General features: G+C 34.9%; 1 protein-coding gene and 1 long non-coding RNA gene across 3 annotated transcripts; both read right to left on the bottom strand.

Annotated features, from left to right (window-relative positions):
* Positions 1–3,825: 3,825 nt before the first annotated feature.
* LOC147920481 (uncharacterized) lies at positions 3,826–4,556 on the bottom strand. Its single transcript, XR_015591797.1, has 2 exons — positions 4,315–4,556; positions 3,826–4,204 (listed from the first exon to the last, which is right to left on the bottom strand). It is a non-coding gene; the product is annotated as an uncharacterized LOC147920481 (long non-coding RNA).
* Positions 4,557–13,866: 9,310 nt separating this feature from the next.
* On the bottom strand, positions 13,867–17,062 carry LOC104766240 (putative E3 ubiquitin-protein ligase XBAT35). 2 transcript variants are annotated; one of them, XM_087502412.1, is made up of 10 exons: positions 16,668–17,034; positions 16,436–16,550; positions 16,010–16,090; positions 15,824–15,912; positions 15,641–15,732; positions 15,422–15,503; positions 15,223–15,325; positions 15,067–15,138; positions 14,809–14,894; positions 13,867–14,717 (listed from the first exon to the last, which is right to left on the bottom strand). In XM_087502412.1, exons 1-10 carry the CDS (start codon positions 16,767–16,769, stop codon positions 14,145–14,147), a joined length of 1,395 nt encoding a protein of 464 aa, XP_087358538.1. In that variant the 5' UTR covers positions 16,770–17,034; the 3' UTR covers positions 13,867–14,144. The 2 variants fall into 2 exon arrangements, with proteins under 2 accessions (XP_087358538.1, XP_087358539.1); XM_087502413.1 differs by lacking the exon at positions 15,067–15,138 and having other exon boundaries at positions 16,668–17,062.
* Positions 17,063–21,007: the final 3,945 nt, after the last annotated feature.

Raw genomic sequence — 21,007 nt, 5'->3', positions numbered from 1 at the left:
TATAGTGTTGATACCTTGCAGCGGAATAAAATCATCTACATATGTATTGCTCCATATGGTCCTTCAAACAATACTTTATAATCTATGAGAATAACGGAATAAGAGTAGCCACAAATACTCACTCCAACGAAATAGAATGGTCTCTTACACCAAAATTAATTGCATGAAAAATTGAATTAAACCAAACTAACTTATAAGCTATATAACCTATAATGATTCATTTCCACACTCATCTACAAATCTAGACAAATACAGTAGTTTATAGTTAAATGAGAAACATGGAATCAAATCAAGTGATACATCAACTAATTAGAGGAGAGTAGGGGTGGGCAGAGGGGGAATATAGTAGTGACGATGGCTTTTTGGTTTCTTGGTGTGAGTGGACAACACCTGGAATGAATAGACGAGATAACCCCTGAAAGAAGTTAGGGGCAAGGGTTAACTTGTGGCAGAGGTACAAAACTGGATGGGGACAGAGAAGGGAAAATAATGAGCAGTGGAGTGTGTTTTTGAATGGTTTTACTTTTACTTAATAAAGGAAGGAGAAATGTTGAGTCAATCAATCAAATCTATACTGTTCCATTTTCATGTCATTGTGGACCATGTGAAAAAAAAATTTCACTTTGGTTTCTTTCTTTTTGGATCTTCTCTCTCTTGTATAAAAACAAAGTAGACGTCTAATTTTCTTAAAGTTGCATCATTTAGCAACTGACCAAACTTTCACAGAATACATGATAACGCTAATTATTAATTTTCTATACCTAAAATGTATGAAACAGTCGAAGTCTGGTAGATTGTACAAACTACCTTTTTCAATCGACTCACGTATTGTTATATTTTTGGTATAATTTGTAACTAAAAATAAACCCTAACTTATGTAAATTGTTTGCTTCTTTTATATTTAATTATTGAGCTTATTAAGTTAAGATCATTAAAATGTTTTTAACATAAAAATGGATCAGTTAGTTTAGAATGAAAAATTATTTTAATCGATCCTTACATCTATATATACATTTTTGAAGTACATTTTGGGTTCTACCCTTTTAATTTTGTTTATTTACATTATTAGTTTGCAATATTGGTCCCTAAACAATTCAATGCACTAAATTACTTCAATTTAAGAAATCGACCAATACAATTATATTTTATTACCATAATCTTTCACATTTGATTCCTTTAATCTGTACAAATCTCAATGATGCAATCGATTAACAGCCTATATTCCTAAAAGCGATTGCATTAATATCAGTCGATTGCAAATCGAATCGGATCAGATAAAAGATATTTGTTGCCCAGAAAATCATGCAAAAAAGGCAAACAATATTAAAGATTGTTTGTAAAAATCTGAAGTGCTAATAATATGGAGTCAATCAAATTTTCTTCCATGTACACAAATGGAAATTTTACATAATATACATTCACACTCATAATTACTAGCATATTCCATAAATATTGCATAACTAATTTCTAAATTTTAGTCAAATATTTTCGAAATTGTGATATGCTCAAGATATTGTACACTTGCTAGGCAAGATATTTTGTATATATTCACCCAAAACCCTACTTTCTTGCCAAAACATTATAAATACTTCTCACTTGCATCTCATCAAACACGATAAACTCTCCCTCTATATATACCACAAGCAAAAAAAAGTTTTAATTACAAGAATTAGTTTGGGCGGATGAAAATGTTGTTATTTGCTACTTTTTTTTTCCTCCTTTCATTGTTATTATTACTTTCTTTTTACATTTTGTTGTTTCTAATATTGTTTGGTTATTCTTTTCTACTTAAGGGTTTCAAGATTGAAAAAGGATTTTGGTGCGCCATTCACCTCCCTGTTGGTGAATAGAGATACATCGAGACTTTTGGTCTTACTCATGCAAGTCTCTACAAGTTGGGTTTTCTAAACAAAAATGTGGTAAACTTAATGACCCCATTGGTTAATTATAATTTCAGAAAATTCTGAGTGGTGATCTAAATCCCTACATATATTTGAATGGTAAGTACTTTTTAAAAAAACCATATGGGTGTTAATATATATTACAAGCAAATTATACTATCGGCTAAATTATATTGTATTGTATTTCATGTCTAGATGTGCTTGGTCAAGTGTCTCCATTTAGGAGATGGAGATTCTTGAAGCAAACAACAAGCCAACTAAATGAAGGGTGAAAAGTAAGTTAATATACTACGTCTATCTATTTATCAACATTACTTTTTTTTTTGTGTGATGTTTAACTAATGTGTATTCAACCAATGGAGTTGAAGAAAACTGAAGAAGAAATATGATTGACGACTGGTTAACTTTTGAAGCTCCTAAATCAAAGATGGTGAGGAGAAGGATGTGAATACCACATAAACTTAAGACCTTAAGGTCAAGATTGAGAAGAATAAAGTTGGGTTATTTTTTGCTTTCGTTTTATTTTATTTCTCAAACTTTCCAAATTTATCATTTATGATTTAATAGAATTTTTATAGATATAGTTATTAACCTCGAAAATGAAAAAAATATATATCTATATATATATATATAATAATAATAATTTTGCACTATTATTTTATAATATGTAGGCAATATCAAGATTTGCAGTTTATTTTCTAATTTATATGCTATTAATAGAAATATGAATAAACCTACCATAGTAGCTTAATTACAAACATATGAAACTTGGCATTACCTATATATATTCTCCTCCATAACACAACAATTTTGTTACAACTTTCATATTTTCTTCTAAACCTAGCTTTTATATATATAAAAATTTTGATTTAATTCTTTTAGTCATATGGCGGGATGGGTTTGAGTTGATATTTACTTAATTTAAAATATTATTAACTTGATGTTACAACACGAATAAATCATCGTTTCATTATTTTATTAACACCATCAATATTAGAATATTTGATATATCTAAAAATTGATTAAATTACGATTATGTAAAAAAAGCATATTGTTCCGCAGTATCCACAACTTAAATCTTAGTCAATCAAAATAAAATTGTATAGTTTTAAATCTTAGTCAATCAAAATAAAATTGTATAGTTTTAACCCGCGGTACAAAACAAACAATATTAACAAAATAATACAACTTAATTTTATTTTATTTTAATTAAAAAATTATCCGGTAGTGTACCGCGGGTTAAAATCTAGTATGAGAGTTATTAGTTGTTAGCTAGACATGTACTCTATAGTTTTGTTTGTTTTTATTTATTTATTTAATACATCTAGTCTATAGTTGATGCCATTAATAGCAATGACATGAAGCTTCTCTTTATGCTACATTTGGTGGTGGGGATATCTTTATCTTTTAGCCCACTTATTTCACTCTAATTTCCAAACAAAAGTAGTAATTTTCCATTGAATATGTAATCCTCTTATATATAAATCATTGTTCTCTTTTAGAAAAGTTGACAATATATTATTAAGATACTATTGTGGTTTCTGATATTACAACTTTATATCAAGTAATCAATAGTGCTAAATTTTTGTAATTTTCTAAAATAACAAAACTATAGATATGACAAAGTTATATGTTTCATCCTCGAAATGTAGCTAATTAAAATGCCCATCTTTGTTTCTATAAGATTGAATTGAGGACATACAATAATTGCTCAATGTACTTATTGTGAATCAAGGAGCTAGCTAGGCATGTAGAAAAGAAAAGAGTAATTAACGGAAAAAAGTTAGTATATGAACACAAACAGTTTATTAACCCATCCAACCTTTTCCGTACAATGATTAATTATGCTGTTCTTGCTTTTTGGAACCAATCTCGGATTCATTACAATAATTTAAAGAGTGATTAAATATAACAACAATACTCATTACTAACATATGAACTGTTTATAGCTTTTGTAAGACAACGAGTTAGGAGTGTATTGAATTTTTTCTGTTGAGCAATAGAGACAATTTTAGTTTCAATGGTTGAAAAAAATTTACATCTCACACGGATAATGAAGGATAAAAAATAGTCCCATGGACTTTGAAACAGTCTCATAAACCATACTGATATTGACGCGACATACCGGACATCCTCATTTCTTGGCTTTGATCTTCTTCAAGCAAGACATGTAACCCGGGCTATGTCCACACTGGACATAAACGGCATCAGATGGAGCATCCAGACATATCAGTATATCACACACTCTCTACTGCTCTCAGCTTCGTTGTTACCAACATCTGTTGACGCTGGAAGAGAAGAAGCTGATGGGACATGGACAAGTGTGAAAATAAAGACACGATCAGTTACATAAGTAGATACTGAACCTCATTATCATCAAGTTGTTAAAATATTATAACAAACAAACACTTACCACGGTGCAAAAGAAGTAACTTTACAGTGTTCTCAAGACCTCTCAATGCAGCTTGTTGCAGAGGAGTGTAGACTTGTAGTCATGTGGAGCTGAAGAGAAAAATAAAAATGACAACATTAGCTGCTTAAACTCCAAACACATTTCACTGTCTGCCACCAGATTGTTGGAAGTTGATTAATTGGTTAATCCTGCAAGTAGAGAAACAGAGAGAAGAGTGAGCATAGACATGAAGAAGAAAGCGTAAGAAAGAGAAGAAGAAGATGTTGTGCTTATACGTTGAAAGAAAGAAGAAGATGAAGGAAAGTCAAAGAAGGCTGTTGGGCCTCAAGTGAAATAAGCCCAATAACATATGTGGGTTTGGTTGGTTAGTATAGTAATTAGGTTAAGATTGTTGCATTAGTATAAAAGAGGTGTATGGTTGTAAGAGAACACTTATCCAAGATTAACAATGTAGAAGCTAAAGAAAAAAGGTTTTCTTGTCTCTAGACTAAACAAACGAAATCTAGTGAGATATAGAGAAGAGAGATCTAACCTAAGAGAGGTTAGAAGTGAAATTCCAACATGGTATCAGAGCTGAAGATCCCTGGAGCCTGCAAGAAGAAGAAGGGGTTGAGGCCGAGAGGGAGAAAAAATCAGTCAAGGAAAGACTGAAGTGGAGAAGAGAAAGAAGGGAGTACGGACCTGAGCTTTGTTAGAGAAGACCATCAGATCCGAGAGACAAAAGATGAGAGGCAGCCACAGAAGCTGCTCGATGGAGCAAGCCTGCAGTCAAGTAAGGAGGCTGTGAGGGAGATGAAGAGAAAGTCGTGATGAAGAAACGACAAAGAGAGAAAGACAACCAACCTGCTATTCAAAGCAAAGCTTGTTGGGTGAGAAAAGAAGAAGTCTGCACAAGGAAAAGTGTTAGGCTGAAAAAAAAAATAATAATAAATAAGAGAAGAAAGAAGAGTTATCTGAGACTGAGTCAGAGAAGAAGAGAAGGAAAATGATGTGGTGACAAGAGCACCATCAGCTACAACAAACACTTTTACACCGTACCTTCAAGAGCATCCAAGAAGGCGAGGAGGTCTCTGGAAGAAGCTATGGAGATAGTGCGGATGTGAAGACAGAGTTGTGGGGTGATTTCTATTCTTGTTTTGACATGGTGAAGTGAAGCTTAAAGATGCTTGATGAAGTTGGGGATCCATGTGGTTCTCCAACTGAAACAAGAAGAGAAAAGAAGCCAAGGTTAGAGAAAACCCAAAGTGGAGGTTTAAGTAATCAAACTAACAAAGTCGGTCGAGATTTATGATTCAAGAATCCAAAGCTAAGGTTAGAGAAAAACCTAGGTGAAGAGAGGGAGCCTGCACAGGAAAGAAGAGTGTAAGGCTAGAATAGAAGAGATGTAATCCTCTTGGAGGATGTGTCACAGAAGAATGGGGCTGAAGCATAGAAGCTTAGTCACCATTGGCGAGAGGCTGCAGCCATGGAAAGAAAGTCTCCTAAGGTTAGAGTGTATCAAATTAGAGTTTAAATATCAACAAAAACTCAAATTCAAAAAGGATGAATTGAGAAAGAAGGTTGAGGCTGAGAACAAACCTATGAAGCATCAAACCAAGAGGGAGAATCTGTGGCTGAGGTTGAAGATGAGAGAGGTATGCTTCAAGTTTTGAAAAAAGTTTTTGATTACTCAAGCTGTGTTGGAGATTCTGGAAAAACCAAATAGACCGAGGTTAGAGAAAAGCTTTAGGTGATGGTGAAAAGAACCAAACAGACTAAAGTCAACCAAAGTGATGGTTTAGATAATGGAAATGCACAACTTGGTGATCAAAGAAGACTCAAAGTAAAGAAAGGGAGAATGCATACCTGAAGTTGAGAGAAAGGCACAAACTACTATTGGAGAAGCAGAGATCAATGTAAAACCAGAAGGAGGATGCTCACCTAAGAGTGAAAGGGAGCAACGAACTGGCTAGAAAGAGAAAGATCAAAGCTTAAACCAAACAGTAGAACAAAGGAGACTTACGTAAGAGAGGGAGCTGACGACGTGAACAAGAGTTTGAACAAGAGTCACGCACAAGATGGTGATCGAAGAGGACACCAAACAGAACAAAAGAAAGCTCACCTTAACGGGAGCTAGAGCTGGTTGTAGAAGCACAGAGGAGAAGCTCACGAAAACATTTGAAGGAGACTTGCAGGGATAGAGATTAAGCACAAGGCTGAAGTCTTACCTGCAAGGAAAAGAAATTGGTCAAAGAATTGATCAAAGAGATTCAGAGGAGGTGCAAAGAAAATATGTCAAAGAGAGGACAAATATATTTGCAAAAGGAGGAAACTGGATCCACAGAGATTCAGACTAAGAGGGAGATTCAAAGAGCTAGCTTGCAAATGAGCTAAGTCAACATCGTGAAAGAAGAATGATTGAAGATGTCGGAGAAGAAGCAAAAGCAATGCAAAGCAAAAAGAGAGAATCCACTCCAAACACAAGAGAACGAAGAAAGCTCACCTGGAAGGGAGCTAAAGAAGGCTACAAGGAATGGCCGATGAAGACGTAAGGAAGCTTGCGGAGGAGTCATGATGAACGGTCATGGATCAGACTTGCAGGGACAGATATTAAGCACAAAGATGAAGTGTTACCTGCAAGGAAAGGAAATTTGGTCAAGGAATTGATCAAAAATAAAACAGAGGAGAAAGCGAAGAAAACATGTCAAGAGGTGACAAAGAAATTCGCAAACAGATCAAGATGATGCTCACATTAGAGGGAGCTGAAGCTGGTTGAAGCAACTAGCAGAGACGTGAGAAAGGAACTCACGGAGGAGGCTTGGAGAAGGCTTGCGGGAGTGTGAAGAAAACCCAAGAGCCTATAGAACACAAGAAAACCAATTTCAGAGATTGGCAACAACAACCGAGAGAGAATAAACGGTGAAAGAGTAGAAGAAGCAACAAGATGAATGCCTTGAAGAGGTAAGCCAATTGTTGTTGTGTGATAAACAGAAATTCACCAAGAGGGAGTAGGAAGACAGAGACTATGTGCAAGTTTCTGTAGAGAAAGACAATGAAAAAGCAACAGAGAGGAGATTGTAAATCTGTCAAGAAGTGGCAACTAAATTCGCAATCGAAGAAGCTGGATTTGAGAAGATTCAGTTGAAGAGGGAGACGAGTGATTCCACTCACAATAGCATCTGCTGAAAAAAAAAAAAAAAAAAAAAAAAAAAAAAAATCTAAGCGTGATATTGATGAAGACCAGAGAAGAATCAACTCTTAAGAAAGTGAAGGCTCCAAAAGAAATTGGAGAAGTTGCGGTCATTAAAATGATGAGGGAGTCATAGAACTCACCAGAGACTGGTTCCATTGTCGTGAAAAGGATCTGTACAGTGAGGGGCGAATCACCAGAGAGAACATAGAGCATGAGATTCAAATTCCTAATTTTGGATTTTGGGGATTAACCAAATGAATCAAGAGGGAGTGTTGGAAGTTGATTAATTGGTTAATCCTGCAAGTAGAGAAACAGAGAGAAGAGTGAGAATAGACATGAAGAAGAAAGCGTAAGAAAGAGAAGAAGAAGATGTTGTGCTTGTACGTTGAAAGAAAGAAGAAGATGAAGGAAAGACAAAGAAGGCTGTTGGGCCTCAAGTGAAATAAGCCCAATAACATATGTGAGTTTGGTTGGTTAGTATAGTAATTAGGTTAAGATTGTTGCATTAGTATAAAAGAGGTGTATGGTTGTAAGAGAACACTTATCCAAGATTAACAATGTAGAAGCTAAAGAAAAAATGTTTTCTTGTCTCTAGACTAAACAAACGAAATCTAGTGAGATATAGAGAAGAGAGATCTAACCTAAGAGAGGTTAGAAGTGAAATTCCAACACAGATCCAATTTTAAACTCCAAACTCCAAACACTTTCACGTTCACAACAATTCATGGCATATGGATCCTAACTTGGGATTAATGACTCCATCATTATAAATGAAGCTGAAGTTGTTCAAGTCATTGAATAGACAACAGGGCAATACATAAAAAATCTCTAAATGATCCAATTCCGAGAACTAAGTAAAGAATCTTGAATTTACCAGGTGTTGAAGCATTAACTTTAGCTCCCCCCACATCTAATTGAACAATCATAAACTTTACCTTTGAGATGAGAGCGTAAAGCAAAGGAAAGAGGGAAGAAGGAGGAGGGAAGAGTTTTTATATTTAAGACTTAGCTCACTAGTAATTTTCGAATGTAACTACGACTATAAATCTGAGAAAAATAGATAGAAACATAAATATATTAACATGGTATAACAAGAGGTTTCAGGAATTGTTCTCTTGTATTATTAATCTATCACATAAGATATAACATATATATAGTGATACAATTTTAGGGTTTTAGGTTATACACCAGATCTACTAATGGGCCGATAATGGGCATCCATACAATATAGAATATTCATAACACTCCACATTGGATGACCATTATAAAAATATAGTCCCAAAATGCGCATATAAGATGCTGCTTCGTTAAAAACCTTACCAGGAAAACCCAATGGGAAAAACCATGGTTAAGGGAAAAAGAGTGCAGCACGCTTTTACTCCCCCTCTTGAGTACATCACTTGAAATATTTGAGATGACCGAACCAATATGATGAAGTAGCTTCTTGAAAGTAGTGGTTGGAAACACCTTGGTAAATGGTTCGCCAAATCTTCACTTGAACAAATTTGTAGGACATGTATATCACCGTACATCACCATTCTTCTACAAGCTGTTGGTCTCTTAGATGACTCATCTTGATCATTATCTTCGTCTCTCACGATCTCATCAATGTATATCAAAGACTTTGAAGATGATAGTCTTTCACCATTGGAATCATAATATTCCTCTTCAGGTGTTTATATTTCGCGTGTTCTTCGTTGTCTCGTTAAAAACCTTTCATGCAAAAACCCAATGGGATAAAAACCATGATAAGGGAAAAAGAGTACAACCACGCTTGATCATATTTCTCCCCCTGAAAGCATCATCTTCAGGTTATACATTATGATCATATATATCATCTTTTCTGAACTGTTATAAACAGAACTCATATGGTCATCATATATTCTCTCGGGTCATTGAACTTCAAGTCATTTGAACCCCTTTCATATAGAAGATCTATTTGAACTTTAAGTCCAAATCATACAATCTTCCAAACAATCATCTTATACATAAGAGTTATTCATACTCTCCTTGTAAAACTTTCTCTTTCAACTCTTCTTCTTAGTATGGTACTACAAGACCAATTTTCTATGCAAGATAATGTAAGCATCTTGAGATAACATCTCTCTCATCAGATGTCAAATCTGTAACCTCAAGAAATTTCATGAAATATTTGATCTTACACAATCTGATTTCTCCATCTTTCAGGAGTAATATTTCATCACTGATTATTTCTCCATATATTATTTGGTATTGGTATATGAAATCTCTACTGGAGATCAGATAATCTTTTCATGATCAACATATTTCGCACTTGTTTTTTTACCTTTCTTTTAACAAGAACCACTTGTAAGTGCTGAAGAGACACGAAACACATATAATTTTTCTTTTAACGAGGTACAGTAAAAGCCTACGTCCTTAAACTTTCTTGAACACAATCACAATGAGTGTTGAATCTCGGATTTACACAACCCTAAGTTCTTCTCTTAGCTTGTTCCCGATTTATTTTCAACCCACTATGAGATCCCTAAGATCAACAACAATGATCTACACACAGAATTCTCTCATAGAGATAAACTCTCACCTTTTTCTCTCCAAAGGTGTCAAAAAACATCAAGACTTTTTTCTTGCTTTTACAATATTCTCGAGAACTATAAAGTATTGCTTCTAGCAATATAATTAGCAAGATAATTACTTTAAGGGATATTTTTTATAGTATGAAAACCTTATAAATAGACTAATCAAGTCTTGCCATATTTTCAAACTCATAAGGGATCTATAAAATTGCTTCCACCATATAAGAGTGCATTTCTCATAATAAATATCAAATATTTATGAGAATCATTGTACTACTACATGTACTTTCTCATAAAGATCCCCTTATGTCCCACTCATTTTACACTTTCAAGTGTAAGGACTACAAGTCCAAATATTATCTCTTTAAGAGACTTGAACTATTTTATAGTTATTTCTTTCAATGATTAACCAATCATTCTTTGTGTACAATTTCAACTTTTCTATTAACCGCGGATTTACGATCCTCGATTTTTAATCCATAACATAATCAACTGCAACACAGCATGCAAACATATTACGACGTCGATTTTCTTATTGGTTCCTTTTCTTTCGAGACATGACTCAACTTGTTGAGATTTATTTTCATTATGATTCTCAGGTACCTGAATCTCTTTCTTACTCATGTCTTTGTCTCTAGATATCCTCTAGAGATTTTACATAACTCTCTGCTTCCCCAGTGCCATATTAATTTATGCTCCTTTTCTTTACCGAGGATGCTTATATTTGGAACCATAAGTCTATCACACTTCATGCGATCTTTAGACTTATACTAGCAGTTGATCTTATCCTTCTAGGACATTGATATTAATTGGAGCAGAACTGGTATATGTGACTTTGTCACTCAAGGTCAGAAAATGCCTTCTAGCATATTTGCTAAACTTCGCAAATAAATTATCTTTTTCAATTTCTAGCGCACATTTCAAAGTACGAGGATCAAGATAATTTCTCTCAATATAATTTTTTTACCAGCTGTTTATTTTCTCCCCCTCATGTTGGAAAAACTGACTCACTAAAACAGTCTCTGCATCTTGAGACTCAAATTCTCGAGATATTCAATCTTTAAAAGAGTTTCATATCCAACATATTTCCAACATTCTTTCAAATTCCATCTTATACAATTGTGGTGGAGCAACCATCATGTATAACACATTTAGATGGAAGATATCTGGTTTCTGACACAAACCAATTGTAATGAGGGAGTACTCATGATTATTCGTTGGCATGATGCGAATTATTTTGACATATAGAGTCATTTATGTCAATTACTTGGCATGGTTTCACCACCATTGTCAATTAACCAAATACTCTCGCAAACTCCATGTTGCAAGTTAATAACAAACATATATAGTGGATGATCAGTCCACAATATCGCTTTGTATACATACCAGAAAATTGACATTATCCAAATTCATGGGGTCGGTGAAAACCATATAATCGGTTTGCTTTGTAAAGCAGCACACATAATAAATCACAAAGAAAACTCTTTAGGTTCTCTAATGAATCTTTTCAGAAATTTTTTATTATTCTTTCGCATCACTACTGAACCAAAATGGCTTAACCGGTCATGCCTAACAGTGAGATTTTCACAAAGCATTTTATCTTCTAGATTATGCATGTAATCTCTAAAATAGTTTTATTGCCTTGGGTAATACTTATGATTTCAAAATATTTTCTTCGCATATTGTCTCAACATGATTACTTTTCAAATCCTCAAGATTTGCTTTTGCATATGAGTGATTAAACTCATTTTGGGTGTGAACATAATCTTATATTTGTTCCATCACCTCTGTATGTGGGATTCATGAATTCTCCCCTTCGAGATGATGACACTTCATGTCTATCAATCTCGATTTGAATCCCACTCTGTAATCAATAACATTCTCAAACTGAGTCATGTATTATATCTTAGACCTTTTAACTTTGAGACTTGAGAGACTATAACACATTAATATCAAATTGTGTTTCATAAACAATAGTAGATACACTCTTCAACAGCTTTCAATATTTTTTCTACTACTTATTATTGTAGTAGAATAGTGGAAATTGTCTCACACTAACTTCTTTCATCATCATCATATATAGATGAGATAAGTACCTTATGTACTTATTATTCACTTATAGTGGAGATACTAGTGGACTTAACCGCGACCTTATATATATATATATCATACCCACATTTATAACCACTTTTATATTAACTTTCTTATCATTGATTTGGCATTTTCTTTTTCTTTGCATAAAGTCATATTCAGTTCAATGAATAGACCAAGCAAATAGGATGTGATTTACATCAATATCTCATAATTTTCACAGTGACAAAAAAATGAGATTATAATATTTTTTTAAAATATTTTTCATTATATTGTGTCTTACACGACAACAATATTTTGTGACAAATAGAATATATTTTCTCTAATATATTTCCAACAATGATATTATCTTCTATTATAATCTTGGTTATAAGTGGAATTAAGTTGTTTGTATATATTCTCTTATAGGCTTTTAGTCATTTACTTTCTTTAGATTATTCTAAAGAACTATTGATTTTTTATGGTCATATTCTTGGTCTTAAACCTCTTCATAGAAGTGATGCCAAAAAAACATGATCAATAATCATTATTTAATAATTTGTTACTAAATTTTCAATTTATTCACCAAAGAAGGTTGGAGATATGATTTAAAATATTTCATCATGATATTTCATCATGATATTATATCTAATTTAATTTTGTAATTAAATAAATAAAGTAATTCACAAAAATTATAACAATCATATAAATGAATGTTAAATAAGTATTAAGCATCATATCTTTATATATATATATATATATATATATATATATATATATATATTAGGGACCTTTTATTAAATGTATTTAAAAATATGTGTATATATATATCTCTATATATATATCACATTTATATATTATATTTGGGATATATTTCACACCAAAAAAAAAATTATAGGCCTCTTTTAATATAATTTTCATAAAAAAGGGGTTTTGTTTTTTTTTTTTTTTAAAACAGTAAAATAAATTTTTTGGTCTTAGCTATAAGCGTAAAATTTTTGGTCCAAGCAACTTTGCCCAACCCCTCCAAGCAGAGGCTAACTATAACTATAAGCGTGAGAGATATTTTAAACATGAAAAATACTTATCTCAATAGAAAGAATGATTGGAATTCGAGACACCTTGGCTATAGATTTTAGCGGAAGTTTGCCGATCATATACTCGATCAGTAGAGCCGTTTTCCTCTAACGATTCTTTGCTTAATAATCCTCTATGTTAGATCCTTTACTTCAAAACAGTAAGAAATATATAGTCATATCACAATTTTTTTTGTATAAATATATTTAAGATTTCATAAATGAACGAGTAGCATAATAAACTATGCCTATGTATGTACGATCCCAACGAATCCTAATGAATGAATAAGCATAATCTAATCGATCAGAGTAAGCATAGAAATTGATCCTATGTCAATCTCGTAATAAATCAACATATGGAGCAAATCATTACTCAAATTCAGAACACACGATTAAATTGACCATACAATAAAATAATAATGTTTTCAGTTCGTGAGAACCATACATAATTACATAATACAAATTAAATAGATCTTGTAATGTCGTAATTAATGGATCTGTACATAATTAAACCTTTACAAATTAAACCAGTGGAAGGTAAAGGGTGATCATGATTAAGTACATAATTATTCATTCCACGTTATGACATAGCATACGATGAGTACAAAATTATGAATACTTATCTCGATCAAACCGAAGACGTTGAGATCGGAGACACCATCCACGGAGAACATAGGGGTTTAGAGTTTTAGGTTATACACCAGATCTATTAATAGGCCGAGCATCCATACAATATAGAATATTCATAACATAACACTCTTTTTTACATTCTTCCTTTCGTCCAAAACCATATATATACAGAACATAAGGACTGCTTTTAAAGTTCCAAAATATAAACAAATTGTTTTAGCTTTTGATTATGAGAAATAAGGTATTGATTTTGGTTGTTTGATAGAGATAGTTTCAATGGTTGAAAGATAGATACACTCTCATGGAGTTTGTTGTACCTGTCTATTTTCAGACACGGTACAGCTTAATAACCTGATCGATCTTGGCGCGACAGACGGGACATCCCCACTTCTTGGATTTGACCTCGTTCAAGCAAGACATGCATCCAGCGACATGTCCACACGGGACACAAACCGCTTCAGATGGAGCATCCAGACATATCGCACACGTTCCAGTGCTCCCGTCTTCTTTCCTTTCACCATCTGTTGTAGCTGGAAGAGAAGAAGCAGATGGGACATCGACTGGTGTTGAGTCGATTGATGGGTAATGAACCGGACCTTCTGCTACAGTTGCTATATCATCTTCTGTCAATGGAGGAGCTGATGGTGAAGATTCTAGAACGATGCCAATTCCATGGCTATTGTAATCAAAGGCGCTTGCTTTTCCTGAGCGAGGAGGAGGTGCTGTTGATGAGCTTGGACCAGATGAGGAACTTGCTTGGTTGATGGAATGGTGACTGAGATTTGATGGGTCACTCGTAGTAGTATGAAGTGAGGCGTTCATTGCCATGGCTAGTTCATCTTCTGATGGTGGTGGTGGAGCAGATGGTTCTGTTTGGAGAAACACCGGTGGATGCATAGGCTGTATATTATATGTTCCAAGTAAGTTTCAATAAGGAAGAAACGAAACAAGAAATCTCAATAAACCTAATGGATGTTATTTTCGACATTACCTGTGGAATCCCTTTACAAGCATCACAAAACCACTTTAGCTGTTGTGTGTCACCTTCAGTCGAAGGTGCGAGTTTAAGACGTGTTTCTGTAAGGAAAAGAGACAAGATTAGATGTTTCTATTCACTGAAAAAAAAAAATTTGTAACGCAAGAACAGTTAAAACAGATACATCAATTTTGGCACATTAAAACATGGAGGTCAAAAAAATTCTTAAGCAAACTAAGGATAGTTGTCAGCAACTAAACAGGGTAGACTTACGCCTAACTACTTGAGGCCCACGTCTCCCGTGGGAGGCGCAGGCCCTTCGTTTCTTCTTCCTGCGGCTTGGGACTATCCACCAGAATAAAATTCAATCAACATCCACAAAACTAGAGGTTGCATGTCAACAGCATATTAAAGTTCCGGGAAAATTACTTGTGGAGTTATCAACAATCATCACTGAAGTATCGGACTGCTTCCCTTTTGGTTCTTCCAAGTTTGCTTTCCACAAAGGCATCACTGTGCGTGGCTGTGCATCCTGATTAAATCAGACCAGTTTTATAAACAGATTAGCCAAATATGCAAGACTTAAAAACATTGAAAGTTACACGTCATTGTCTAATGATGATCATACCTGCAGACTAGCATATACAACCAGCTCCAACTTAAATGGTTTTGAAGCGTTTCTTGAACCAGTTGGTACGATGACTGCCCATCTGCAAATCAAGTTTTAAAGAAGATTCATAGTCATGTGCATAACAGAAATATAATCCTCAGAATTCAGTGAAAAGAAACTGAATTTTCCATGACAAGAAAGAAAGATAAGAGTGAGGTTCAATGGATGGATACTCACACTCTTCTTGAAAGAAGCTGCGGAGCAAATAAGTCAAGAAAGGTAGGGCCGTAAAATTCACGCATCCAACCAGAGAACAAGCAGATATGACACTACAGAATCCACAATTTAAAAGACTATTAATCCACAAAGGTTTCACAAGTTGGCTACCAGCAGATAATCAAACAGGTATTTGAAACATACTTCAATTGCACGTACGACATTGCTGAACCCTTTGACTCTAGCGACCTCAAGTGGTGTCTGACAATCATCATTGAGAACAAGTGGATTTGCTGCAAGAAAATGGGATACGCCAAATGAGATAAAAGACACCATAAGTAAATTATAAAACTCAAATTGATCAAGTTGTAAAAGAGAACAAACACTTACCACCGTGCGAAAGAAGTAGCTTAACAGTGTTCTCAAGACCTCTTTTTGCAGCATGGTGCAGAGGAGTCCCAGCATGACGACCTGAAGAGAAAAAATGAACACATTAGCTCAACCATACTCTAAAACTAAAACTTCTTTCTGATGATCACATAACGGTTTCAAAATCCAAAACCATGATCATGGAACCTTTCAAAAGAATCAAAAATATATTCATACATTCCACTAGCTGCAACTAGACAAAGTAACACTTCAATGAGTATCACAACATAACAATGTCACCGACAGCCTAACTTAGGATTGACTCAGTTACTCAAGCTTCCATTATTTCGTATATAAACTACAAACCGACAAGTTCAGTTTGGGCATAAACAACAAACTTCAAATAAACCAATTTTGAGAAAAAGGGAAGATCTTTAGACGACATACCAGGACGATAAGCATTAACATTAGAGCCCAACTCGATCAAAGTCTTAGCAACATCATAAAGCTCCGAGTTCATACAAGCCAAGATCAATGGAGTTTTCCCTTCTCTATCCATCCACTACAATCCCAAAAACACACACACACGAAATCAAAACACGATTGTGTGTCCCCCTGTAAAAACCCTAATTTTCGATTTAATCCAACCAGAATTTGATTAACAGAAATTGGAAGAAACCTCAAGGTCTGCACCATCTCGACGAAGAGTTCGAATCCCTTCTAAGTTACCATAACTCACTTGCTGATACAGCAATTCACCTTTTGATTGCTGTTGCCCCATTTCTCACAGATTCAGATATACACGATTGGGAGAAGACGACGAAAGGTGGAAACTTTACACAACCCACAAGATAAAGCTTCAACCTTTAGGAGTAGAATCGATCGAGAGATATATAAAAACAAAATCTCGGGATGATTGAAGTTTTTGTCAAACAAAACAAAGAGAAGCGATAAGAGAAAAAGATCTATTCAAACACAGTTGGGAGATTATATTTATTGGTTCCTTAGCAAAGAAGAGTTGCGACTTGCGACAGAGGAGGAAAAAACTTTGTAATTCACGTTTGACGTTTCTATAGAGTTGTTGGATTTTACAAAATGACTCCCTATATTTTAGTAAATTTCATCTTTGTTCCCACTAACTAAATTTTTTTGTTGTAAACTATATTTTTGTTCTTATTATTATTAATGAATTGATAATGATACAGTGAAGGACAAAGCCTTATCATTTTAGGAAACACTAAACTGACTTAGTACAAAGGAGGTGGCCGATAGACCTTATTGTCTTGGACGTACATGAACTGTGTACGGACCGTAGACGGGCCGGTTATGAAAGTCCACTCCAGGTGTTTTACAACACTCTCCCTTGGATGACATAACCGTGCCGATGCTAAGGGATCTCTGTAATGCGCTTGGAGGTGCTGCCTCATTAAAACCTTACCAGAAAAACCCATTGGGACAAAACCATGGTGAAGGAAAAAGAGTACAACACGCATTACTCCTCGTGTTCTAAACATCACTAAAAGTCCTTAAGTCTCCGCATTCCAATCTGGTGCGTGAGCTTCTTGAATGTCGATGTCGGTAAAGATTTGGTGAAGAGATCGGCTGAATTGTCGCATGACGGAACTTGCACCACTTGAACTTCTCCGACCTTTTGTAGTTCATGTGTGAAGAAGAAATTAGGTAATATGTGCTTCATCCGATCTCCCTTGATATATCCTTTCTTGAGCTGTGCGATGCAGGCTGTATTGTCCTCATATATAACAGTCGCTTCTTTGTCTTCGGCCATTCCACAATCTGTCCTGATATGTTGAGTCATCGACCTCAACCAAACACACTCACGACTGGCTTCATGAATTGCTAAAATCTCTGCATGATTAGATGAAATGGCCACAATGCTCTGCTTCATAGAACGCCATGAGATCGCTGTACCACCGTGTGTAAACACATAGCCGGTTTGAGACTTTGAATTGTGTGGATCCGATAAGTAACCTGCATCAGCAAAACCAACTAAACCTTCTTTGTTATAGTTAGTACAATATGTACCCAAATCTGTCGTTCCTTGTAGGTAACGCAATACATGTTTAATATCGTTCCAGTGCCTTTGAGTTGGCAAGAGCTAAATCTAGTTAGGAGGTTCACGACAAAACATATGTCTGGTCTAGTGTGGCTAGCCAAGAACATTAACGCTCCTATATCACTGAGGTATGACACTTCTGGACCAAGAACTTTTTTCATCGCCCTTTTTTGGACCGAATGGATATTTATCCAAATCAAGGCTCCTTACAACCATTGGGCTAGTCAATGGATGAGTCTGGTCCATATTAAACCTCTTGAGTACCTTTTCAGTATATGTCATTTGATGCACAGGGATTCCATTATTTATGTACTCAAGTTGCAATCCCAAACAGAACTTAGTTTTAGCTAGGTCTTTCATTCAAACTCTTTCTTGAGATAATCAACTGTTTGGACGATTTCCCCAGAGGTTACTAGGATATTCAAATCATCTACATATACTGCTATGATTACAAATCCTTTGTTTGCAAACTTCTTTATAAAAATACATAGACTGAAGGGATCATTCTTATAGCCCTCTTTGGCTAGGTACTCACTTAGTCTATTGTACCACATTCGCCCACTTTGTTTCAGTCCATAAAGGGATTTGTCTAGCCTTATGCAGTATTGTTCTCGAGAACCACTCTTATCTTTGAGCTCAATACCCTCTAGTAATTTAATATAAATTTCATTATCCAGTGGACCATATAAGTATGCGATTACAACTTCCATTAACCGCAAATCCAATTTTTCTCTTATAGCCAGACGTAGTAAATATCTAAAAGTCGTTGCATCCATCACAGGGGACTATGTCTCCTCATAATCTATTCCTGATCTTTGAGAGAATCCCTGTGCTACAAGTCGTGCCTTCTATCTCATGATTTCATTACTCTCATTTCTCTTTCTTACAAAGACCCACTTATGTCCAACTGGCTTTATATCGAATGGTGTCCTTAAGATCGGACCAAACATATTCCTTTTCTTTAATGATTAACCAATCTTTACTTTGAGTGCACTCTAATATAGACGTGGGTTCATGATCCTCATTTATCTCAAGTGCTACCTTGCATGCAAATATTTCATCGATGTCGACATCTTTTCGGTTTAATTGTATTCCAGACATGATATAATTGATTGAGATCTCATTATTATCAATACTTTCAGGTCCTTAAGGTTCAGCGTCCCAAACCTCATTCGGTACCTTAGGATTTGTCGCGGCCATGTCTATCATTTCCTTAACCTTGGTTTTATTTGCACCTTTCTTAGATTTCCAAGGGTTCTTATCTTTGGAACCTAATGGTCTACCACCTATTGGTGCATTACAAGCTGGTATGTACGATTTTGTTACTCTCTTTAGGTCAGCAAAGGAATCTGGCAATTGATTAGCTAGCTTTTGCAAATGAATAATCTTTTGAACCTCTCCATCACATGCTAGAGTTCGAGGATCTTGCCAATTTAAGGATGTTTTATTCCATGATAATTCTTTTTAACCAGCTTGTTTTTCTCTCCACCCAACATAGGAAAATCGGATTCAGCAAACTGACAATCCGCGTATCAGGCCTTAAATAAATCACCCGTAGTTGGCTCAAGATACTTAATAATGGTGGGAGAATCATATCCAACATATATTCCCATCCTCCTTTGAGGTCCCATCTTAGTTCTCTGTGATAATGCAATCGGTACATAAACGGCACATCCGAATGTCTTTAGATGGGATATGTCTGGCTCATGACCCGTTAATAATTGGGATGGTGAATATTTATGCTCACTAGATGGCCTGATGCGTATAAGTTCAGATGCATGTAATACTGCGTGTCCCCAGGCCGACACAGGAAGCTTCGACCTTAGGAGTAATGGTCGAGCAATTAACTGAATACGTTTAATAAAGGATTCAGTTAATCCATTTTGTGTATGTACATGTGCCATGGGATGTTCCACACTTACCCCCATGGACATACAATATTCATTAAACGCTTGGGATGTAAATTCACCAGCATTGTCTAGACGTATAGTCTTAAGTGGAAAATCTCTTTAATTACTTTGACTGGTGATGGCCTTATAATGAGTTTCCCTTGTGTACATGCTATACACGTGAGATTTTTAGGAATAACTCTTCTCTCTTCTAGAGTGTGCCCATTTGAATTTATAATTAGTTTACGCATCATGTTAGAACCCGGATGGCCAAACCGGTCATGCCATAAAGTGAATTGTTCATTGAACATCTTTTTCATTGCCAAATTAGCCTCTATCATATTAATCTTAGCATGGTAAAGACCAGTGGCTAGTGCGGATATAGTTTCTAGGACTTTCTTATGGCCTTGGGTGATTTCAGTAATATATAGGAACTCTTGGTTTCCTTCACCCTTAGTTTCAACATGTAGACCATTCAAACGAATGTCTTTAAAACTCAATAAGCTTCTCTTTGAGCTGGGTGAATATAAGGCATCACTTAGTTCAAGATGTGTGACATTTGGTAATAAAATATGTGTCTGGCCGTAGCATTCAATTAAACTTGCTATACCCGCTATTGTGCTAATATTGGCATTTTTCATAATGAGATTTTGCAAAATATCTCTTATCCTTCAAAATTGTGTGGCTTAATCCACTATCCACCACAAATATATTCTTGTCCTCGGTCATTTCTCAAATGGACAAGAATTTATGTTTTAGCCATAAAAGCATATCAAATGCATATTTAAAGGTAATAATATAATTATTTTTAAACCAAAATCATAATTCAATAAAATTCAAAGCATAAAACATAGAAATTAAACCAAGACAATTTTAAATTTAATTATCCTCTCCTAGACAATCTGAAGTCTTATAATCCAATTGGTCATCATTCTCATGGTTGAAATCTTCTTCACCATCGAGATGAACCAGGTTAGTTTCTGGATTCTTTTTCAAACTCTCTTAATAGAGATCAACAAGGTGCTTAGGAGTTTTGCATGTCTTTACCCAATGATT

The sequence above is a fragment of the Camelina sativa genome, chromosome 19, assembly GCF_030686135.1.
Source record: "Camelina sativa cultivar CO46 ecotype springtype chromosome 19, ASM3068613v1".
In the NCBI taxonomy this organism is placed as follows: domain Eukaryota; kingdom Viridiplantae; phylum Streptophyta; class Magnoliopsida; order Brassicales; family Brassicaceae; genus Camelina; species Camelina sativa.
This window is presented reverse-complemented; position numbering and strand designations above follow the sequence as displayed.